General features: G+C 36.1%; 1 protein-coding gene across 2 annotated transcripts in view; it reads right to left on the bottom strand.

Annotated features, from left to right (window-relative positions):
• Positions 1-22,850, bottom strand: part of LOC128990965 (zinc finger protein rotund-like) — a 250,005-nt gene that overhangs the window by 66,725 nt on the left and 160,430 nt on the right. For both annotated transcript variants that reach the window (XM_054413649.1, XM_054413650.1), the window contains exon 5: positions 18,631-18,848. In XM_054413649.1, coding sequence (XP_054269624.1) covers positions 18,631-18,848 — 218 coding nt within the window. The remainder of the gene's footprint in view (positions 1-18,630; positions 18,849-22,850) is intronic.

Raw genomic sequence — 22,850 nt, 5'->3', positions numbered from 1 at the left:
AGGCGAATAATGTGCAGGTTTACATTAATAATACCACATAAAAACTTCAAAATTGATAAGTATACATTTTAGATACGGTTGATAAAAAATAAATCCTGATTAGCCTAGGCTACTTGTAGTGATAATTCAGGGTCACCTAATTCTGCCAACCTAGAAACCGGGAATAGCACGTGAATTTTAAGTATCAGGAAAAAGTCCATGAGTTGTAATTGAATTTAGTAAGAAACCGGGAAATAAAAATGGTCAAATATTTGCCGTAAAATCCACCCGAAAACACAGAGTATACACGTTTTGCGTAATCGAAAAACGCCATTGCGAGAAACTACTGTAGAAATGACCACGAATATTGGCGCAATATCGATAAATCATCACACACTAAGCCGCAAGTGCAAGATGATCATTAATTTTTCGTCGATCGCGAAAAATAGTTACGGGTGTTAAAATAATCGCTGGAGATGAATGCGAATGTTGCCGCAATTGTGAAATCATCACCGGTCATCAACATTTCGTAGTTTACCATCACAGTTATTTCTGCGTTTGATCGCTAGAAATTATCACGGATTTGGCCACGATCGTAACATACGATCACGGATGTTCGTTAAAGTTTCTTATGCCGATTCTTAATTTTTAGGCGTTTCCGTGATCGCAAGTAATAATCTCGGTCGTTTCTATGATCACAGAAAATTTTCACTGATGTTACGCCTGGTGGGAAATCAACACGAATTTGTTTCCCATTTTCTCATGTTTAATTAGAATGAAATGAGACTCGGTGTATGTTTTTGCATATTTATTTAGTAATATACCTCAATTATAAATTTTGTTTATTCACATATACAGGGCTGGGCAAAAGTATGGACATCACCAGTTAACTTTTTAATGGGTTACGCCATTACGCCAAGAAAACAAAACTCTGTACACGTCTCTATATCACGCAAGTGAACTTTTTGTTGTATTCAAATTTTGTTCTTAAACCAAAAATAGGTTATTTTGGTGGCCCCATCGAGTGACACCTCATATTAATAGGCCATTAGTCGAAGAAATATATATCGAAGAAAGAATATCGACAAAAGCTAGAGGACTCTATCTAAACTCAACCCACTACAGTGACTGAAGAATGGTACGCGTTAAAATCGTGTAAGTTACTGTTACTCGTTGTTATATATAATATGTGAAGCATTTTGCTCGACATCCTCCCCGATTTTTTCTCTAGCAAAACCACTTATCAACACCACACTTTGTATAACAAAACGGTAGCCGTCTACTAACAACGCCGCGCCCTTTCTCTTCGTTTCAAATATCTTATCCTCCATCGAAAGACTATCAACTAAGTATAACTAACACACAAACACCCTTACTACTAACTCTCTGAAGGATGGCACACAACTGTTGAGAAATACCGAATTTGAAAAATATTACATGAGTCAAGCTAATAGGAGGGCATTCCACTGAGATTCCACGTGAACGCCCCTCTGCAGACCATGCTTGGGTACAGTATTTGTAGTTCTGCAACCTAGCGTCTTGGGCGAATAAAACTATGAATATTACAGTTTTACAGTATTATATTAGTATTTGATCACCTCTCGTGTAATTAAAAGCGTCGAACAGATCATATAAAATGCAGTGTTATAAAAGTGGTAAATGAAACATAAAACTTGTTTCTCAGTAGTAAATAATTATTCTTTAAAGCAAATATATTTTCAAGAGACGGAATAAATACTTATAAAGTACTGTAAATACTCTAACAGTCGCAACACTAAAAACTTAAATTAACATAAAATAACTCCTAAAATATAAATACGAAAGGGCAAATCAATCACTTATTTTTCCAATCAACGTATTATTGTGAAAGAAAAGGTTAAGACAGAAATGGGAATTTTGAGTCTCCCGTTTCTCCCCGTCTATCTGGGGAATCCGCCGTGGCAGTTTCAGTATGGAGCATGATCGTAAAACGTCGTGGCGGTTTCGGCGTCCCCCTAAATTATTTGTTTTTTTAAGCTCTTTTTGGGACAAAAATGGGAAAAACCTATTTTTACCCCATAAAACCCCCCGTAAACCCCTGTTCCCATAGTTCGATCATGCGAATACCTGTTAATCGCCACCACTGACAATCGCTGCCAACTCAAATTTTGCGACAATCGCTACCTACCAGTCTCTACCTGCGGCCGTGAGTCACCACCCTCACCACTACGTGATGGCATACCTTACTCCCCTCCTTCACTTACTACCCTATTGGGAATAACACACTTATTATTATCATTGCAGAATATAATGCCACAAGACAATTTTAATGTTGATCTATCCATTCTGTTGATGCATTGCAATGAGTTAATCTCAAGCTTATGATCTTTCTGAGAACATAGGCAGGCTAGTGTATAAGATAACAGAGCATTTCATCAGCGCATTCCATAATCGGAGGAACGAACCTAGCGAATGTTTTAGGACCAATTATGCAGTAGGGCCACGGTATTTCCTAAACCAAATCTATCTATATATGTTTAATATAGGCTAAGCCGTTTTTTGTTAATCGAACTCCTCTGTTATTATTCGCCCGATTTTCACGTTTGAGGTCTCAAAATAAAGGTTAAAATGTGTAGTTGTGCCCAACGGTATTAGATTTTTGATAAAGTCGTTGGTAAGGGTGTCAGAGGACCTTAAAATCAGTTTTTTCTCCATAAGGATAACATGGGAGATAATTTTTATATAGAAACGTATGTTTTTTAGTTGAAAATAGTCTAAGACTACTACATACGAAATTGGTGTGTATTATGGCTGTTAATGTATACTAAATTTTAATTATTTTTGGGGACCTTGCAGTGTACCCATTGTAATGATAAACACCTCAGATTAACAAGGTTTTAATCAACTAAAACTGTACTACAACAAGTATCCTAACATTTTGTGTTTTGACTAAATGTAAACAAAGATTAAATCATATGTTTTACAATACAATAGTTTTGAACAAATTAAACAAGGAACAGAAAGAAGGCAAAATATTATGACACCCATAATGGACCATCTATTATGTTAGTGATACAATAAAATTTTATAAACGGTTAAGGCCATTTACCAAATATAAATATAGGCATATGGCACATCAAAATGAAGCTTAGAGTGTGTAGATTTGCCGAAAAAGTATTTATATGGACGAATTTCCTAAGGGCTCTGCCCCAGAGTCTGATTTTCAAAGGGCTACGCCTGGCATGCTTCCAAAGTTTACATAATTTAATTTAATTAGTTAATGAAACAGCTGGTCAGTACAATGATCTGGTGTTTGTTTATTCACTCGAAAAATATGTTTGTGACGCTTTATGTTGATTTAGGAGGGTTAAGTTTGGTTTTAAAGAAAGGTTGTATACGTTTTGTACAGTATTGCTCAAAGTTTCATTTTGGAATTTATATATAGCTACATGTAAAGAGGCTTGACTAAATAGGTTAAAACATGTTATTCGTGAAGCATCAATATGAAGCAATTGATGCTATCGCTATACACTAAGGTATGTTGTCATATTCTTTTGGATCTATTAACATAAAAAGTAGGGGTTTGAAAGTAAGTAGGTTTACACTAATCAGTTTATATTTTCAAACTAAATCATAGAGTTGCCGTATTTTAAAACACACATCAGAATTACTTTAATAGCTCTCTAGGTCACATTTTCTTCCCGCGCTGAAAAGCACGGGTATAGCAACTTGTACTACTTTATTTTAATGCTGGGAATACCATAGTAAAAATTTAGTTGATAATAAGTTACCATGATTTACAAAACTGTACTAAAATATTTAAAATCACAAATCTTTGATATTTATTTATTTGACACGAAACAGCTGATCCACCAGACAATCTATATTTATAAACGAGAAAGTTTGTATATATATATTTGAACGTTATGGACTCCGAAACCGCTCGACAGATTGTAATGAAACTTTCAGGCATTATTAAGCATTATTCAAGGATGGTTTGTGTGAAATTCGGTGCAGATCCGTCAAAAGGGCTCCACCCCAGTGCGTCTGGAGTTTCCCATGTTAACCTTATGAGTACTTATAAGTATTTAAATGGAATTAAAGAATCTTAACAGCTGGTTCAACCAAACAATTTGATTCTGTGATGTTCAATAGCATTAAAAAATTAAAAGGTTAACCGACTGGGTGCAGCACTATTATTTCTTTAAATTATGACAACAGCTAATTTGCAACCAAAAGGTGAGTGAGCGTAGAGAACGAATACATCAATATACATTGTGGCGTTAACTATTGCAATCGACTGTCTTTTGAACTTATCGCTAACTTTCCTTTGGATCGGAACTAGCTATATAATTGTGGTACTAATTATGATGTAGCCGTGATCATAGTATGACACCATCTCGACAACCACCCCCCCCCCCCCCCCAACACAACACCCACGAACCCTCTTTCCAAGAACGGACCGGACTGGTAGCGATTGTCACTGGTAGCGAATGTCACTGGTGGCGATTTACAGGACACCGATCATGCTGGATCGCGAACTCGTTCGAATAAACGCAGGTTTACACGTTTGTACCAAATTTCATCAAAATCGGATCATTTTTGCTTGAGTTATCGTGCTAACGGACACATATATAATTATATACATATATATAGATTTATGAATTTGAGCGGATGGTGTTTTTGGCCTCTAGGGACCTCAAAATGAAAAAAAAAATCGGTCCCGCGTCCAGGTCTTACCATGAGTACTACGGTAATAGCTTATTCCCTATATGGGAAATTCGCTAAAAAATACACGAGCTCTCTCAAATTTTAAGAATAACTAACGGTAGTGTATTGGTAACTTCCACAAAATACTATGAAAATGAGGAATTCAGACTTAATTTATCCTTAGAAGTACTGTATTCTATAGTTGAATCTTACACTGGGACTTCAGTTCAATGTAGGGAAGGTCTCCGGTCTGATCCCTTGGAATGCAGCAAAGGCAGCTCTCTCTACCTGCCTCAGCCTCGCACCCTCGCAATCGGATACCTTCCCCTCCCCCATCCCACCCAACCTACCTCCCCTACCCATCACACCAACACCACCACTGACCGCATCTGACAGAGCCTGCAAGTCAAACTACATTGTGTGCTGGATGAAAAATAGTTTGAAAACGTAGGAGAGAGAATCGATTTGAGTTTTAGAACTGCCCAACAATTCTTATCAGGTACTCTGTCACTATACGATGAAACACTTCATTGAAACATTATCTACTAGTATTCTAAATCAAAGTCTAACTGGCAACAACGGTGAGTCGTAAAATACAGGGTTATTACAAATTATGTTCATGATTTCATACATACATGAAATATAGTTTTATTTGTTATACAAAGAAATAAAATGGTTACAACTTTTGAAAAACTCAAAGAGTTTTGACACAGATACACAGAACTGTAAATGCTCGATACGGGAACCCCTTGTGGTACGATAGATGTCAATAATGTAGTCAAGCTCTTGCTAGACTTTGAAAAGTGTGTCGAGGTTTATTGTTTTGATAGCATTGGTAATCCGTTGCTGGATCTCAAGTATCCTATCTGATAATGGTGGTGTGTACGCCTTATCTTTGATGTATCCCCACAAGAAAAAAATCAGGGGGTGATGTCCGGAGATCTTGTAGGCCAGTTCAGGGGTGTGTCATTATTCGGACCACCGAGCTCGTTCCATATCTCAGGCAGCATATTGTTAAGTTCATCCCTACTACAAGTAACATTCAAATGCAGCCATTTCTCTTAAATTTCAAGTGTCACTTGCCAATATAGTGGTTACTAGGAGGATAATCGTTAAACCTGGTTCTAAAGTGTCGTTGCACACTAATAACAGATTGGTTAATGTAATATTCCCACTGGCAAAAAGCTTTCCTGCCTTCAAATGTGCTCTCTGCTTCAAATTCAGCCATTACACAACACTTACAACAATTGACTTGACAAACAGCTGATATGCACCCAAACCAATGTAAATGAAACTTTATGAGTTTTTCTTTCCAATGGTACCAACTAAAATAGTCTTGAAACAAATTAACCCAGTAATATTTATAATCAAAATCAGGAATATCATTTGTAATAACCCTGTATATTCAATTTGTAATATTTCCCCTATGAGCAAGGTACACATCGACTCTGCAGTATTGACGATTTGGCCGGTTTCCCTACTCAAGCCTTTGCTCGACAGGCGTTATCAAAGGCAAATCAACCGGTTATATAAGGTACAAGGTTATTATTAGTGACATGACTACATACCTGTCCAGCATGCGCTTACACAACCACACAGATATCATCAGAGCAATTAGGAATCAGTCCTTGCTGATATCGAGGTTACCGAGTTACTATAAAGTTAGTACCGATGTAATGAGTAATGTAGATTTATCTAGGTTGGAAATATTGGGTTCTATAAGATATTTTCCACTCTTCTGTCGGAAAAACTTAAATTGATTAAATAATTTGTCTTACAGTAATGCAATGTTTTCTGTTGTCGAAATTATTCAAACACTGAATATTTTTTTAATACAGTGAAAATTTTAAGCTTAAAGATACTGTACAATGTTTCACACATTTTTATCTTGAGTGCAAAATCTTAAGAAGAAAATTACTGATTGAGTTTTATGAGTTAGCTAACATCGAAGTACTTATTAAAGACAACTATAATCACACGGAAATTACGGTAATATTAATAATATAATAAAATAATGATAACAGAATATTAATCATCTAAAATGTCTAGTTATCTTGTAGCCTATTTTATCCAAAAATATGTCTATGGTACAAACGTGGTGTACAGTATTTACGAATTTTCATCAGTTCATCAGTAGACAAAAAAAAAATAAAACAACTTAACAAATCATATCAAAATAACTATTTCTAAACTAAAATATACATTTTCGAGAACACTAATTTCGCAACACGCCCCTACTATGGGGGTCCAGTCTTACAGAACAGATAAAACCCCTGAGAAGTTTACTTTCTACAGTAGCAAATTACCGACGACAAGCTACGAAGTAAATTCCTACTGGCTCCAGACTAGGGCAAAATGAGGGACGAACTAAAGTGAATTCCTTCGCTTTCTATGACCGGGATCCAATTAAAAAGCTCGCACCATTAAAATTAATGTAAAGTTAATGAGTGCGTTGTCGCATCGGCGAGCGTTGTGTGAGTTGATCGCATGCGATATCTCATTCTGCGATACAAAAGTTGCATGCGATATCTCATTCTGCGATACACGAGTCGCATGCGATATCTCATTCTGCGATAAACGAGTCGCATGCGATATCTCATTCTGCGATACACGAGTCGCATGCGATATCTCATTCTGCGATACACGAGTCGCATGCGATATCTCATTCTGCGATACACGAGTCGCAAGCGATATCTCATTCTGCGATACACGAGTCGCATGCGATATCTCATTCTGCGATACACGAGTCGCAAGCGATATCTCATTCTGCGATACACGAGTCTGAGGTAGACATGCAGACTGCAAGTGAGGATTGCGAGTGTAATGGACTTGTTGATTGTATCTTGTGATAAGGTAATTATCTAATAAGTATGCGTACCTAGGTTATCGCTAGGCAAGTGCACGGTAAGTTTAGTAATAAAGCACACACATAATTTTATTTAGCAAATTACTTATAGTGTGTATTTATATTGAAAATAATAGTAACATGAAATATAAGTAAACGAAACCAAAGTTTTGGATTGTTGCTGTTATCGTTTTTGTCATTGGCAAGAACCATACCTAATTCACCATTTCGACTTGAAAACCATAAATGAATTTGATTTGTATGAATTATATGGTGGAGTTTACATATTGATAAAGTCTGTATGAATAAACACATAATGCAATATGTCTTTCATATTGACTCGCAGATGCGTATCATATACTACAAACATTTTAAATTAATACACAGTTTTTTTAAGTATTTCAAATCAAACCGTAATTGACTCTCACTCTCAAGAACTTGGAAACCTTCCCAAATATTTGTGGGAACAAAAAATGCGGAAGTATAAAAACCTCCCTTAGCGTGAAAATGTTACAAAACAATAGTTTTTGCCTCAGTTTGACCGCTTGAAACCCCTAAAGGATTGGTTCTGCTACAATTTGTGTAAAACACGTTATAGCGTTTAGTGCAATAAATCTACACCTTCCTTCTACCCTTCCACAGCTCCAGGGGTCTTGAGGGTAGTCGTGCGACTGGGGCCGATACTTGTAACTTATGGTAAACACACCCTTCATAAAGAACATTATGATTGAAAGATCGCACTGTTCAATGCGGCGCTTGTGATCGGTTATTGAACAATAATCGAAGGGTTGCGGGTTTTGTTCACCTTGTGGGGTGAAATATAGCGGAAGAGTACATTTAGGGGTTTGCTTTGATTTTTTATGCATTTATTTATTGTATAAGCAGCAACGCTAACGACATACGAGCTGTGTTCTAGTGGTTAAATTACGAATTTTCTATGTCATTTTGATTTGTTTTAACTGTAATTTACGTTGTTATGAAGGATGTAAAATAATTCCTCTTACCTTTGTAAATCACGTTTTCAGATTTTAATTCAACTGTAATTAACTTTGGGCCATTTTTAACTGATTGAAATTCTAGTGACTACTCTTGAACACAGACTGTATTTTGAAAAGCTTTTAACATCGTATATACTTAATAATGGTACCCAATAATGGCAAAAGTCTACTTAAGTATTAAAAAAACGAATGTATTTCAATCAGCAAGTAATTCGCAACAAAGAATCACATGAAAGAACATCACAAAGAATCATCTCCGTTCACAAAATGGACGGCTGTTTTGGAAGAAATCCATCCCCTCCAGCCTTCATTTGATTCTACCTTTAAAACAATAGCTCATAAGGTGATGTTTGTTAAAACGTCAATCAGCTGCAATATTACACATTAAACAAAAATAGTAGTGAGGGGACTTCCCCTCAAACCACCTAAATTTGTGAACGAACTTTAGTACAGTACAGTAGGTCCTTGCATGGACAGAACTGGGTTCTTTTCACTCCTTATTTAATGGTGAGCCTTCCTCATAGTCACAATTTTTTTTAATACTTTACCTAATTTTGTGACTAAACTGCAACCAACCGCCGCTGGGTGTTTCACCGTGTGAGGCAAATATCATTTATAGGCAAATACGACCACGAAGTCGCTACTACTACCAGTTAGATAACATCTACATTGCTAGATACACGAGTAGTATAGAGGCTGGTTATAGTATCGTGTGATCTAGCACGACTGTAGCCGTGCCTTTCACACACGCGCGCACACACACACACACACAGACAAGACTCACCTCTTATTGACCCCGGGAAAACTTAATTTGCCTGGAATGAGTAGAATTTCACAACAGGGAGGTACACTAATTTTGATGAAGTAAGCAGAGGGAATCAAAGCTCTGAAGTAAGGGCTATTTGTAAACAAAGTAGTGGGTGTATGAGGCAGGAATATTGTAGAGATAGATTTAATAGATAATTTAATAATATTAGATTAGATTATGTATGTTAATGGATTGAACATATCAACGTTAACGTTTTAAGCATTTCGTGAGTTGTAGCAGGCCCTGAGCAGTAGAATCTACAAGAACTAAATGTAATATAGTTTATATTCACAAACGTAACTTTGGTATAAGTTAGTACTCGCCAGAAATATGATACTGTAAATATTCAAATACCATGCATGTCTTTTGGTATTTTTTGTTAATTTGTCTTTATTAATAAACACTTTTATGTATTTGGATTATTCTTTCTAGCAAAGGGCCCAAATTGGGTGGCAACATGGCAGAATATTTTACCACTTCACTATGAAAAATCATAAAACACTGCTAGCGAGAAATTAACAAAATGTGCACACAAACGTAGCCTGCGCACTTTGCATCATACGAAAGCGAAAAATTGCACCAAATATAAGTCTTAACCGTACTGTTGGGGACTAATATATGACTTACGGGTGAAATATTAACAAAAACTAAAATTACAATAATTAAAGAAGAATTTAATCACATACCGACTTGTACGAAATAAAAAGGTTAAACTACCTGACAACGTGTTTTTTAACCTTCTTATTTGTTCAATCACATTGAATACCCGTACAATCAGAGTAACATTAAACTCCAAGCACTTTTCTGCAGGTTTGTATGTATGCAGGCTTAACTGCAGCCAGTTCAACAGAGATGTCAAGTTAGTTAAGGTAGGCGTACCTACACGTTGTACAAGTGAGAGAAAGATATGACAGCACCATTAGAGTGAGAGAGAGAGGAACCTCCTCTACCTCTACTGTATATCACTGTTAATCATAAGACAAGTTCATTAGCAGCCCCGTGTTACTGCTACATTGCAATTGCGGCTTTTATTGTTTTAGAGATGCAGAGATCAAGAGTTACCGAGGTGTGTTAGCAATCATGGGTTTTGAAACACTTTATGTTTTAACAGTTTTATCTTTTAATATTTAATCGTATTATTTTTTGAAACTTTTATGTCGCGGCGAAAATAGGTTTTGTATTTACACAGCTACCACTGTGTAAGCCAAAATTTGATGTACAGTCTGAGATAGAAGAAATTAATTAATTTAATAAAATTGATTGTAGCTTATGTCGTTACGTTTGTGTAATATAGATAAAAACTATAAGATTCAATTCAAATAATACTTTCCTGAATAGTACAGTAATATGAAACTACTTTCAGTTGTCTTACCTACGAATTTTGCGATTTTATAGATATACTCTCAACACCAATTCATAAATTTAAAATACAAATTACAAAAATATTTGTATAAAATATAGCTATATTATGCTGGTATAAAATTACTTTCACGGCGCAAAGACATCATCCCTTCCCTCCAGACATGAGTGCGTTGAGTGTAGTATCAGCTGTTTGCGGGGGTTTTGCTTTTAAACAGATTTTAACTAAAAATGTGTAATTGAAGAGGAGTTGTTAAACGAAATGTATATCTGTCTGTGATGACAAATTTCTATATCATCTATCTCACACAAATGTTTAGTTACACAAGTAATTCTTAATTCATTATGGATTCAACATAATTCTTCATAGATTCAAAAAATGATCAGCTGATTGCTATTTCAACTCATATTTTTCTCTGGTAAATACACAAGGCATTCTGGTGTTGAATTGAAACATTTTAGTTTAGCCAAACGGATCCATTTATAAACTACTAGCCGAGAGCCCGTCCTTCGTACAGGGTAGGTATACAATGCTTATTGCAGTTATACTCGTGCTTTGCGTTTGCAAAGGGAGAAGACACGTTTGAAGAAAATTTGGTTTACTATAATTTACTGTATACTAAATTTAGTCCTGTATTACTAAATTTTAGTATAGAACATATACCATAGCCGTAATGTTCTACCACTTCACCTAAACAATAGAAAGAAGTAAAGTTCTCACAGGTTTTTGTTGCTGCTTGGTTAAAAATGAGCTGTTGTCATAAATGTATAAATGGTGCTCCACCCTGTTGGTAAACCGTATAACCTTCTAATGCTATTGAATATCATAGAAACAAATTGTGTAGTTGAAACAGCTGGAAAATTCTTCAATTCCTTTTTTAAATATGAATACTCATAAGGTTAACATGGAAAACCCTAGAGCCGCTGGGGCGGAGCCCGAAAGGATTTTTGTGGTAAGAATATGTCTATATGTTAATCGGGAATGTGAGCTATCATTATACCAAATTTCAACACAATCCGACCAGTAGTTAATGCGCAAATGAATTTCAATCAAACAAACACACAAACTTTCACATTTATAATATTAGTATGATTGTCATCTTGCAAAATAAGCAGGCCCAGTTTTTATTGAAGCCCCGTAGCAAAACTTACCCCAAAATAAACGTATTTAGAAGACATCAGTGCACTTAAACATGAAACACGGGACAAACTTCAAAACCGGCCCAGGATTTTACAATTGTATCAGAAGTATATCCTCAGTCTTCATAATCAATGGTCCAACCTAATACATAAATTGTTATACCAAGTCAACCTTGGCAAATAAAGTAACAGTTAAGTTGCCACATTTCTTGCGTTAACAACGTCTGAATCCTTGGGACCTAATCTTATGCAAATACTGAGGATAAGAATTTATCATGTGGAGAACTTAGTTGCGGACCAATTATTGATATCATGCCTTGTTAAGTGTTAAATTGTTCGTAAGTTGTGCTTACAATTTTTTTAAATGTAGCACATTGCAAAAAAATAGTAGGTTGATGATAAAAAACTAGTATTTGAATTGTTTGCTCTAACGCTGTTACTACTTTTTATGGCACAACAAATTTCATCCCTCTTAAATAATATAAAAGTATTTTCTGGATTTTTTTAATTCACAGGAGAGTGACTTTATTACAAATTATCGTTTTTACCTTATGAAATAAGAAGTTGTATTTAATTCGACACTCATTATAGTTGGTTCAAATTTGTAAAGGAAGCCCAGCTTTTATCATAACATCATTAACTCGTATAAATTAATTTTCAAATAATGACATTGTATGAGTACTTTTTAGAACTATGAAATGATGAACTTTTATCAATCCCACGGCAGATTTAGTCAATATTTTACTATGAAATGTAGCTAAAGTATAAGGCTATAATAGGGACAAATTTAAAGGTAAATGAAACACAAGGACTGGCAGTTTTTAAAAGATTTGCTAAACTGACTGTAATAATTTTAATTTGTGATATTTTAGTAAATTATTCATTTTATCACTCACTATAACTTTGCAGAAGATTTTAAGAGTACAGTATAAATAAATATACTAATTTAAATGGTATACTAAACAAAAGGTTATAAAAAAAGAACAGAAATTTAGAGTTTACATAACATATTTCACGCTTACCTTTCCAGGTTTGCGGGATAAAAAAATACAAATACAAATCTTTAACTATAAATTACAGATCTTTTACATTGCTTCATTGGTATATTAATTTGCAATTATAAAGCTAAACCTATACTGTAAATTAAACACATAAGGTGAATTAAACTTTAAAATTAAACACCTGAAAACAAATTAGCAAAACCGGCCTAACAATGAGGCAGGTGTGCCAAAACCATGATAGGAAACGATTTGGCCAAAATAAATTGAATTTCCGCCATAACAGCCAGATTACATGATATGCCACTGGCTGGCGAGTGGCGAGTTATTAACAACTTATTTTGGAGGCCGGAAACAGAAATGAACCTGGCGGCGCGGCGAATCGTCCTCAATGGGCGGCGATTGCTAACATTACCACGGCGAACAACGCGGTATTAAGCGGCGATTAAAAACTGGCACGAACCATAATCTGAGGCCCACTACGCTCACCGGGAGATCTGGTCTGGGAGATGAGAGGTTGTGTATATGTACTGTTCATGTTGCTAAATGGAACTATCGTAGAAAGCCTTGGTATGGGTATACGTTTTTGTACACTAGAACCTAGTTGAAAAACGTTGATATGCCGGAGACAACTACAGAACATCTTTACGGGGAGGTGTATATTTGACACCATTATGATTTTATGCAACTTGACAACTCGTGGATGTAGATATGTGCAAAATAATCAGCTGATGATCATTTGTATACTATAGTCCGTTCAAAAGTTTTCTAGGTTCTCCAACCATCCTTTTTAGAATAATATATATGCATCAGATTATACACAGTCAGCTGTTGTTTCAAAGTAAAGGAGGGGAAAAGCTAGGCTTCTCACTAAACCGCATACATTTTATGAACGGAGTATAACAGTGAGTTTGATAGTGAAAGAAGACTTGTCTTCAGTTGTAAGATGTGAAGCTTTTTTATGCACCTTTCGTGTCCGATAGGCTACAATTGAGCACACTGATGTTTACATATTTTTTCCCCATCGTAGAGAGTTTGCAGTGCAGATTTACTCTATGACAACATGTTATAAAAAAACATCGTTCATTGTTCCACTTGATATTAATAGTTTTGCATGTGAAGTTAAAAGTAATCGGTAGTGACATTGAATCCGCCTCTTCTTATATTGGACAAAGAAATTCATAACGCATCATGAAAATTCCATTTTCTGAACAAAGTCCTCAACTGATCCATTAGGATTACAAATAATCTAAAAGTTATGTCAATTGTTATTCTAGAGACTGTATACATTATAATCATTGACAGTTAAAGCTCCTACAACTGATTCTTCAAAACTCATCTTTTGCACACTAAGCCCACAGAGCCTGTCACCTTTTTCATCAAGTAAACGTGTTGCTCAACATATCATAAGAAATGTAAACGAATGCGTAATATTCCATTTAGACGAAATCCGAGATTTAAACGTACATAAATTAGAATTCATCAGCTGGTTGAAAGGATTATCGCCAATTCGGGTCGCCAAGTGACAGTTTCCAGGTTTCAGCCCAATTCCGTGTTTCCATGTGACCTTGTGCCCCCCCCCCCAAGTTGCCCCCGGGAGTTTGGCTTCGTCACAGCCCAATGTGGTCTGCCTTGGGCTCCGTTACCCGCCTTTGCTCGGTTGCCGTTTTACGATGCTTTTGATTTTTATTTTCCCTGCGCTGAAAGACGTTTACTGCGTTTTAAAATAAGCTCGTTCAATTTCGAGAGGTATTTATGTCAGGGGGTTATGTTGTATTTGAAATTAACAAGTTATTACGGTGCAAAAGCATTTTGAAAAAGGAAGTGATAAAAATCTTGACTTTAGGTTAAACTTGGAGTAATATTATTTTTAAGTTATGCACCTAGCCCTAGCCACTCCTAAACACATTAACCTTTTTCATATACAATGGAAAATTTCTAGGTGTTAAGATGGAACTAAACAATTTTCAACAACTCCATACAAGTCACTAGGAATCATGTTTATTCAAATCCAATGACTTTAAACTTGCATAAAAACTGTTAATTAACTACTAATTGCCGCGTAAACCACACCATAGCCGTGTTGTAACCGTTCCATATTACCCATTTAATTAACATTTCCCTGTTAAAATACCGAGTTTGTATGCTAAACGCATCTAGCATAAAGACAAGTAATAGCAAAGCATTGTTTATATCGGCAGTTACGCGCTGCTGGCAGCAAACATAGGCGCAATGAATAACATTACCGTCTTGTACTGGGAAACGTATCATTACCCTCAGTTTCCATCGTATTAGCGTCCATCGGAGGTTATTGAGGAGTTTACACAGTTCACGAGCCAGGGTGTGACCTAATGCAGATACGCAGATTGCAATAACTATTGTAAAGTGAGTTAACGCTTTTAGTTAACATGTAGCTATTGGTCAATACAGTAGTTGGGTACGAACTGCGACGTAGAGCCGATATCGCGCCTAGTTAACACGTACCAAGCAACACAGGCACACGTTAACACGTAACTCTAGCTCTGCTGTGTTATGTAGGTCTGGACACCTAGTGATCGTAGTTAGGTACGCACTGCGACGTAGAGCCTATATCGCGCCTAGTTAACACGTACCAAGCAACACAGGCACACGTTAACACGTAACTCTAGCTCGGATGTGTCATGTAGGTCTGGACACCTAGTGATCGTAGTTAGGTACGCACTGCGACGTAGAGCCTATATCGCGCCTAGTTAACACGTACCAAGCAACACAGCCACACGTTAACACGTAACTCTAGCTCGGATGTGTCATGTAGGTCTGGACACCTAGTGATCGTAGTTAGGTACGCACTGCGACGTACTGACGATATCGCGCCTAGTTAACACGTAGGCTACCAAGCAACACAGGCACACGTTAACACGTAACTCTAGCTCGGATGTGTCATGTAGGTCTGGACGCCTAGTGATCGTAGTTAGGTACGCACTGCGACGTACTGACGATATCGCGCCTAGTTAACACGTACCAAGCAACACAGGCACACGTTAACACGTAACTCTAGCTCGGATGTGTCATGTAGGTCTGGACGCCTAGTGATCGTAGTTAGGTACGCACTGCGACGTAGAGCCTATATCGCGCCTAGTTAACACGTACCAAGCAACACAGGCACACGTTAACACGTAACTCTAGCTCGGATGTGTCATGTAGGTCTGGACACCTATTGATCGTAGTTAGGTACGCACTGTGACGTAGAGCCGATATCGTGCCTAGTTAACACGTACCAAGCAACACAGGCACACGTTAACACGTAACTCTAGCTCGGCTGTGTTATGTAGGTCTGGACACCTAGTGATCGTAGTAAGGTACGCACTGTGACGTAGAGCCGATATCGCGCCTAGTTAACACGTACCAAGCAACACAGGCACACGTTAGCACGTAACTCTAGCTCTGCTGTGTTATGTAGGTCTTGACGCCAATTAAGAGAGTCTGATTTAATTGCTGATACAAAGCTTTAATAACAGTCCGCCGGAGACACGTGGCCTTCTAATGGGTTGACGTTTGATCGAACGTGACTAGTTGTCGAGGCCCAAGGCTCCTGCACCTGATGAGTCCTGCGTCCTGATCCTCATCTGATCCTGATTCTGCGCAGCTTGCTCGAGAAAAGCGTTCTATTGCTCTTCCGCTTTCAGATATTTTAGTACGTAATGTTGCTGATCAATGTCATAACTTGGTGCTTTAGAGATCCACAAAGTGGTTTATATTCTATGGAAGCTAATCCTTCCGCATACTCATACGGATACGATGACATCTAAGTTGACCGGAAATCACAAAATCGCCAATCAGAACTGTACATGGTTACAGTAAATATTTAGAACATTGTTTCTAGAGGTTCCTCACAATGGATGAACCATTATTTTTACCATTCCCTTAAACTACTCTCCAAACTATTCTCCACGACTGTCGCAACTCCAACGGACAACCATTTCCATTTTTCTCAGAATAATTATCCGCAACCGCCACACGCCACCATACACCATACAGGTATTATTAGCTATCGCGCCCGCACCCGCGATACATAAGATAGAACTTTTCAACTAATTAAAGTAGGAAAGTTTGATCGGACAAGCCCGTGGTCTAGACCCCCTCTCTCCCCCTCACCCCTGTCTACAACCGGTCAGGGAGAGTAATGGCGGATCAAATGTCTCGACTGGCAGGTTCTCAATTAACCGACCGGCCCAGTTCTCTGCGCGGATAATCCAAAAACTGCACTCGATGTAAGATGTGAGCCCCGTCGTCTTATAACGAGTGCGGCGGTCTTATAATAGGTGAAACTGTGCATAGAACTGATCAGTGATCAGTCCAAACATTTACAAAAAGAAGGTAACCGGTAAACCCCCCCCCCCCTTCATACCTCACGAATTTGAGGTCATATTACGTTTCATTGGTTTAGATCAAACAATGTTGAAAGAAAAGATTAACTTGGGCTCTACAATATACTTTACGGAGCTATAATCGAGATTGGTTTTGTCTTAACTATAGTAGTGCCTAATTCTTACAACTACAGTATTTAAAAATCACTAAGACCATCCTAGTTTGGTATATCAGGTTTTAAAACTATTTTATCAACGACCGTTTTTTAAAGTAGCCGTTTCAGTACAGTTCTTAGAATAAAAAGTTTCACATAACAGCATTTTTTACTTTCATAACAGCGTAGTTTTACTCATAACAACACGGTTAACGAGGTTCAAGATTGAGAGAGAAGAAGTAAAATTGTAATGATTCAAACTTCAACTAATCAGCTGTTAAGGCCAGTTTAATTGTTGAGTGGTTCAATTAGTGTTTGAATGTTTCGTTGCATCACTGTCAGTGGCAATGAGAGGTTATGAACGAAAACATAACCTCTCATAGAAGTTATGAGTAGTGGTTTTTAGTTTAGTTTCATTATAGGCTATCTATCTTTCTATCTATGTGATATGTGAAAATATTATTTTAAATGGAACAGTCAATAGCCACTTTCTTCCCTTAATAGTCCCGGTACTGAAGCGGTGGTATTTGATGATTGAATATACCAACACCATCCTAATTTTATCATTGAATCTAATGCAAAGAGCAATGATGTTCAAGATTAAAGAAGTTATATTGCACCGTTACCCACTTTGCAACGAATGTAACTATTAGGCGCAATTAATTATAAACGCGAAAGCTAACAACACGAGATTGTTAGCTTTAACTACTAAGGTTTACAAGGTTTAATTTGTATTAACGCATTTTATTAGGGTTGAATCTCGATTTTATGCGATGGCGTTTACCATGTACAGTCAAAACGGGAGTTATACACGTAGTCCTAGCTGGACCTTATATGGATATATGCGGGCAACTACTTAATTAACCTTTATAACAGTTCGGTTAGGATGGATTTATTTAGTCAAATAACGTATTGATTATACTGTATTTTGGAGTGAATTTATTTAAACTTCATTTATTTTGTAAGGTATTTAAAAATAATTTTTCATACAACCAAAAACACTAAACAAATTTTCAAAAAATGTTATATAAAATTTCAAAAGGAGTGAGAAAAACGTTAAATAGTTGTTACAACACTCGCTGATTAATAAAGCTTCTAAAACTATTTTTTTCGAAGTTACTTCATAAACGAACTAGTAGAACTGCGAGAAAATATATCTCTGTGTAACTAATTTTAAATAGGTTTTGTACCTTAACATAGCTTCTTCAGTAAATTTTACCAGCACGATTCTTTTGCTCACGCTTTGCATTTTTCAACAAACAAACTATACAAACAACATTTAGTTCTAAAGAACAATCAAAATAATATCTTACCGTGGGGCACATCTTGCACTGGTACTTCCTGCCGGAGCCGTTGTGGGTGACCACGTGGTGCTGGTCAGGACCCTTGGCAGCCAGGGGGTGAGGGACGATGAGGGTCGCTGCCCCGTGGGGAGGCGAGGCCGAGGAACTGCTAGAACTGTGGGAGCGGGCGGCGCCACCATACAACCCTCCCAGGCCTCCAGGAGGATCCATCCGTCCATCGTCCACCCCTGCAACACGGGTTGGCGAGAATGAGACTTGGAGGTTGTTGGGAAGTTGTGGAGTTTGGAACGGATTGTAATCTAAATTACTTAGTCACAACAGTTTGCAACGATAATGCCAAGAGAGTGTGCTTCCATATAAGGTTGTTGGAATTACAATCATATTCATGTATGAAAGGGAAGAGGTAACTCATGATGTTATGTATAGTAGTTACAGCATACCAAACAAATTGTCGATGAATAATATATGTACCGAAAGCAGGATGAATCAGACATGTAATGGATGCTACTTAAAATTGAAGCGGATAATGTCTTGCAAAAATGTTGTTTGGTTAGTGAACTACTGTAATTTCTTTTTACATCTTAACTATTCAATCTTCAAATACACTAAATAAGTTAACCCTTAGTTTGGGGCTCTCAAAAACCCAGTATGACGTAATTTTTAGTGGTAAGGCGGTGGTATTATATTTTAGTTTAGAGGGTGGCAAACGCTTCGAAGGAAACACGTTTTTTACTCCAAAAACTTTTAGTTATTAGGGGATGGCTTGATTAGGACGATGACTCCACGAAATCTGACACGCTAACCATTAGACTACAAATTGTAACATTTAAAATGTTTTTATAACTTTCAAACTTTTTACGCAAATTGATATGCAGAACTACAAAACTCTGACTTTTATTCCTGTTAATTTTGTCAACTAACGAAAATATTTTAAAACTCAAATAGCTAAAAAATACATTCGCAGTTAAAACCTCCGCATGATAGTGTGCTAATCTGCACCTCATTACTATTATAGTTCTACATAACATTTACTGCTGTAGTTTCTCTTTGAGTCGGTGAGTCGTAAACGACAAAGTAGAAGTTGTTACACGATCAATAAAAGTTGAATCGATGACTGGAACCGTTCATAGATCAGGTTTGACTTCTCACTTTGCCTTAAACAGAACACTACTTCAACAGCTGCGATTATCTAATGTAACGAATAGTTGACTAGATAGGCGAGTGTGAACGATACTCAGCTTGGAAAGGAATAATAAAATCTATGGTTAAAGACACATTTGTATCCTGAATTGGCTAACAAGCTATAGAATGTTCAGTAGTACATGATATCCAGGCTATTAGTCTGATGTACTATTATAGTCGTTCTAGTTAAATCAACTCAAAAATTAGGGGTTTTCTTTGAAGGTATGGAAATGGAAATTTGTCATTCTAGCTAATTTGACCCATGAGCTAGTATATCTCTTTTAATTGGTTTACAAAAAAAAATAAAAATAAATAAATAAAAACAAAAAAAAAACAGCACCGAACAGAAATAAAGCCTTGCTACACTCATTTCTTGCTTTTATATAAACAATATTATGTAATTGTCTTGAATCGGAATTATTAAAATGATACGCCAACAAGTATAAATGTGTAAAGAACATAAAAGGAGTATGTTTTATCTATGATATTATTTGGCAAGATCAAAGTCAAAAAATTTATATATTTTGGTTTTTTAGTTTATTATGTTCTAACCTAAATTTCAGAATAAAGCAGTGGATGGTTTGAATATGTTTTTACTAAAGAAGCATAACCGTAATAAAGAAGCAAAGTCGAATTCCGTTTGGGACTCTGATTATCCAATATAATTAGTCACCAAACGTCCATGAAACCAACAAAAACACATAATATTTGACAACACTGAATTTTCAAATCCACAACTCATGACACCGAATTTGTATTATTCTGACAATGTCAAATTTCAAAACCGCTGTGTCATTAGTTTTGCAACAGCCACCTACTCAGGTTACAGTAACATTAACATGCACTAATTTGTAACTAATACTCTACAAGTGTGTCAGAGTGTCTAAGGCTGGGCGCGCCTAATGATTCTGATGCTCATGACACTATTGACTGACATGACACACTGATTGATATTCTAATTCAATCAGTCATGCAAAGAACCTTTAGTTTTAACCTATCATTGGTTTTAAGGGGAAAGAAACGACCTTTGCATTTGGTGACTAATGTTTTTCTTTTTCAAAAAGTAGGTCACAGAACTTATTGAGGTAATAAATTAAATGTGTATGTGTATGTGTATTTGTTTGAGATGTCTTGTAAAAGTCTCTATTATTCTATTATGAGATTGATTTATGAAAATTTTCTTTATTGTGTTAAGATTCAATTATAAACTGTTATTATTCAATTTATTAGTTATGTATAAATAGATGTACATTTATTTAGTCACCAAATTCTATGCAACATTTTTCTTAAATCACTGTAGTCTACTAATTTTTTTCTTTTGCTCAAAAATTTAAATTTGTTTCATCTCTGCTTAAAAAAACCTCATGCGTGTAGTTGGCATTTGAATGAATGATTGGTATTGAAAATTGCTTGCTTTCAAGAATCGTTACGCTAAAATAGCTATATGTTCTGTTTCTGTTTTAAATGTTTTAATCGTAATGTATATTGTAATAATTAGATATAATAGAAAAAATTTGAAAACAAGAATTTCTTAATTATAATTACTAGATGTTACCCACGGGCTTCACCCCGTTTGACTTCATAAGTATTAATAAAACTAATGATTGGTTAAGTTAAGGTAAAAAAAAACAAAACAGAATACAGTAATACACAAACAATCACACCTGATAAGGTAATTAATTGAATGAATAACAAACAAATAAGTACATCTGAGGTATTTTTTACATTAGGTATATGGAAAAATCCTTTTAGAAAAGAATTACGACCTTAAAGGGCAATTTATGGAATAATGGATAGTTTTGCGCAAGCTTTCTCGTCGTGACGAAATTTTTAAGTATATGGTTTATGGGGGTATGACTTGTGGCTTTCTCAAAAGTTCATGGGTACTTTGGGATTTATATATGGATAACCCAAAACTGCCTTTAGTGATTGCATATACATATACATATTGTATAGCATATATTCTGATATGTATAGTTGCATTTGCATATATGTTTACTGCATGTGTATGTTTACTTAGCGAACATAGTTTCCAACTCTCATCGTATTGCGGTTTTATAGTTCTTCTGACCCATATTTAGATGGGCAAATTAGCATCCAGCGAGCCAACGTAGGAAATTAATTTTCCACACATTAATGTGCAATTCCTCCAAATAGTACAATTGACTCGCCCAAAAGAAACTCAGATAAACAAAACGACCAGCAATTATGCTATTGAGTCCTAACACGCAAATGCGAAGAAGATCAATTACATTTGGACATTTACATAATTGTATTGTTGGCAGGAAAGACATAAAACGCCAAATGTTCCGTGCAGTACATGATTCAACATGCGAATTCAGTGGCAAGCCTGTAATTGAAGGAATGCCTTGTAATTATTGTGTAAGTATGATCCCTGAATATTCAGGATCTTTCAGGAAAGGGTTTTTTTTACTCTTAGCTCGATCGAAAACAGACATAACCAAATTTATGTCACTACAACATAATGTGTTAAGTTACGACTGACCAATATTTAATAAATTCGTAGCAGGATTTTTGACTGGCATTTGACATTTTATTTTCGGTTTCACTAAGGTCACAGAAAACGTACTACGTTTTCTGTGCTAAGGTTTGGATTTCTGTGTAGTGGAGCGTAAACGTATTCCCGCCTGAATTCAAAAAAGGTTAATCATGGAGTAGAGCGAATTGGTATCGAAATCATAGATAATACAACAGATTCCCTCGTAGATTTGTCATCCTTATGAATAACTTTAACAGTGTTAAAGAGCGATTTCGTCTAGTAAGTAGGGTAGTTTTACGTTCCCTTATTCATTTATATTTTTATTTTAAAAGCGTCTAAATTATTTTAACTAAATAAAACTATAGATATTTTCAACCTTTAGGAGATACAATAGTTTGACTGGCCCGAAAGTAAAGTAAACATTAAGGACTATATACGAGTATTATTTAACACATCTTAAATAAAACTGTCAAAACAATATGTTAGTGTAATTAGTGTGTGATTTGGGCCAGTTACGTCATTTAAATATGTTAATGATACAGCTTTC

This window comes from Macrosteles quadrilineatus, unplaced genomic scaffold (assembly GCF_028750875.1).
Source record: "Macrosteles quadrilineatus isolate MER2022 unplaced genomic scaffold, UCM_ALF_1.0 Scaffold_3__2_contigs__length_128488019, whole genome shotgun sequence".
Taxonomy (NCBI): Eukaryota; Metazoa; Arthropoda; class Insecta; order Hemiptera; family Cicadellidae; genus Macrosteles; species Macrosteles quadrilineatus.
The sequence above is the reverse complement of the archived record's forward strand: the minus strand, read 5'-3'. Positions and strand labels throughout refer to the sequence as shown.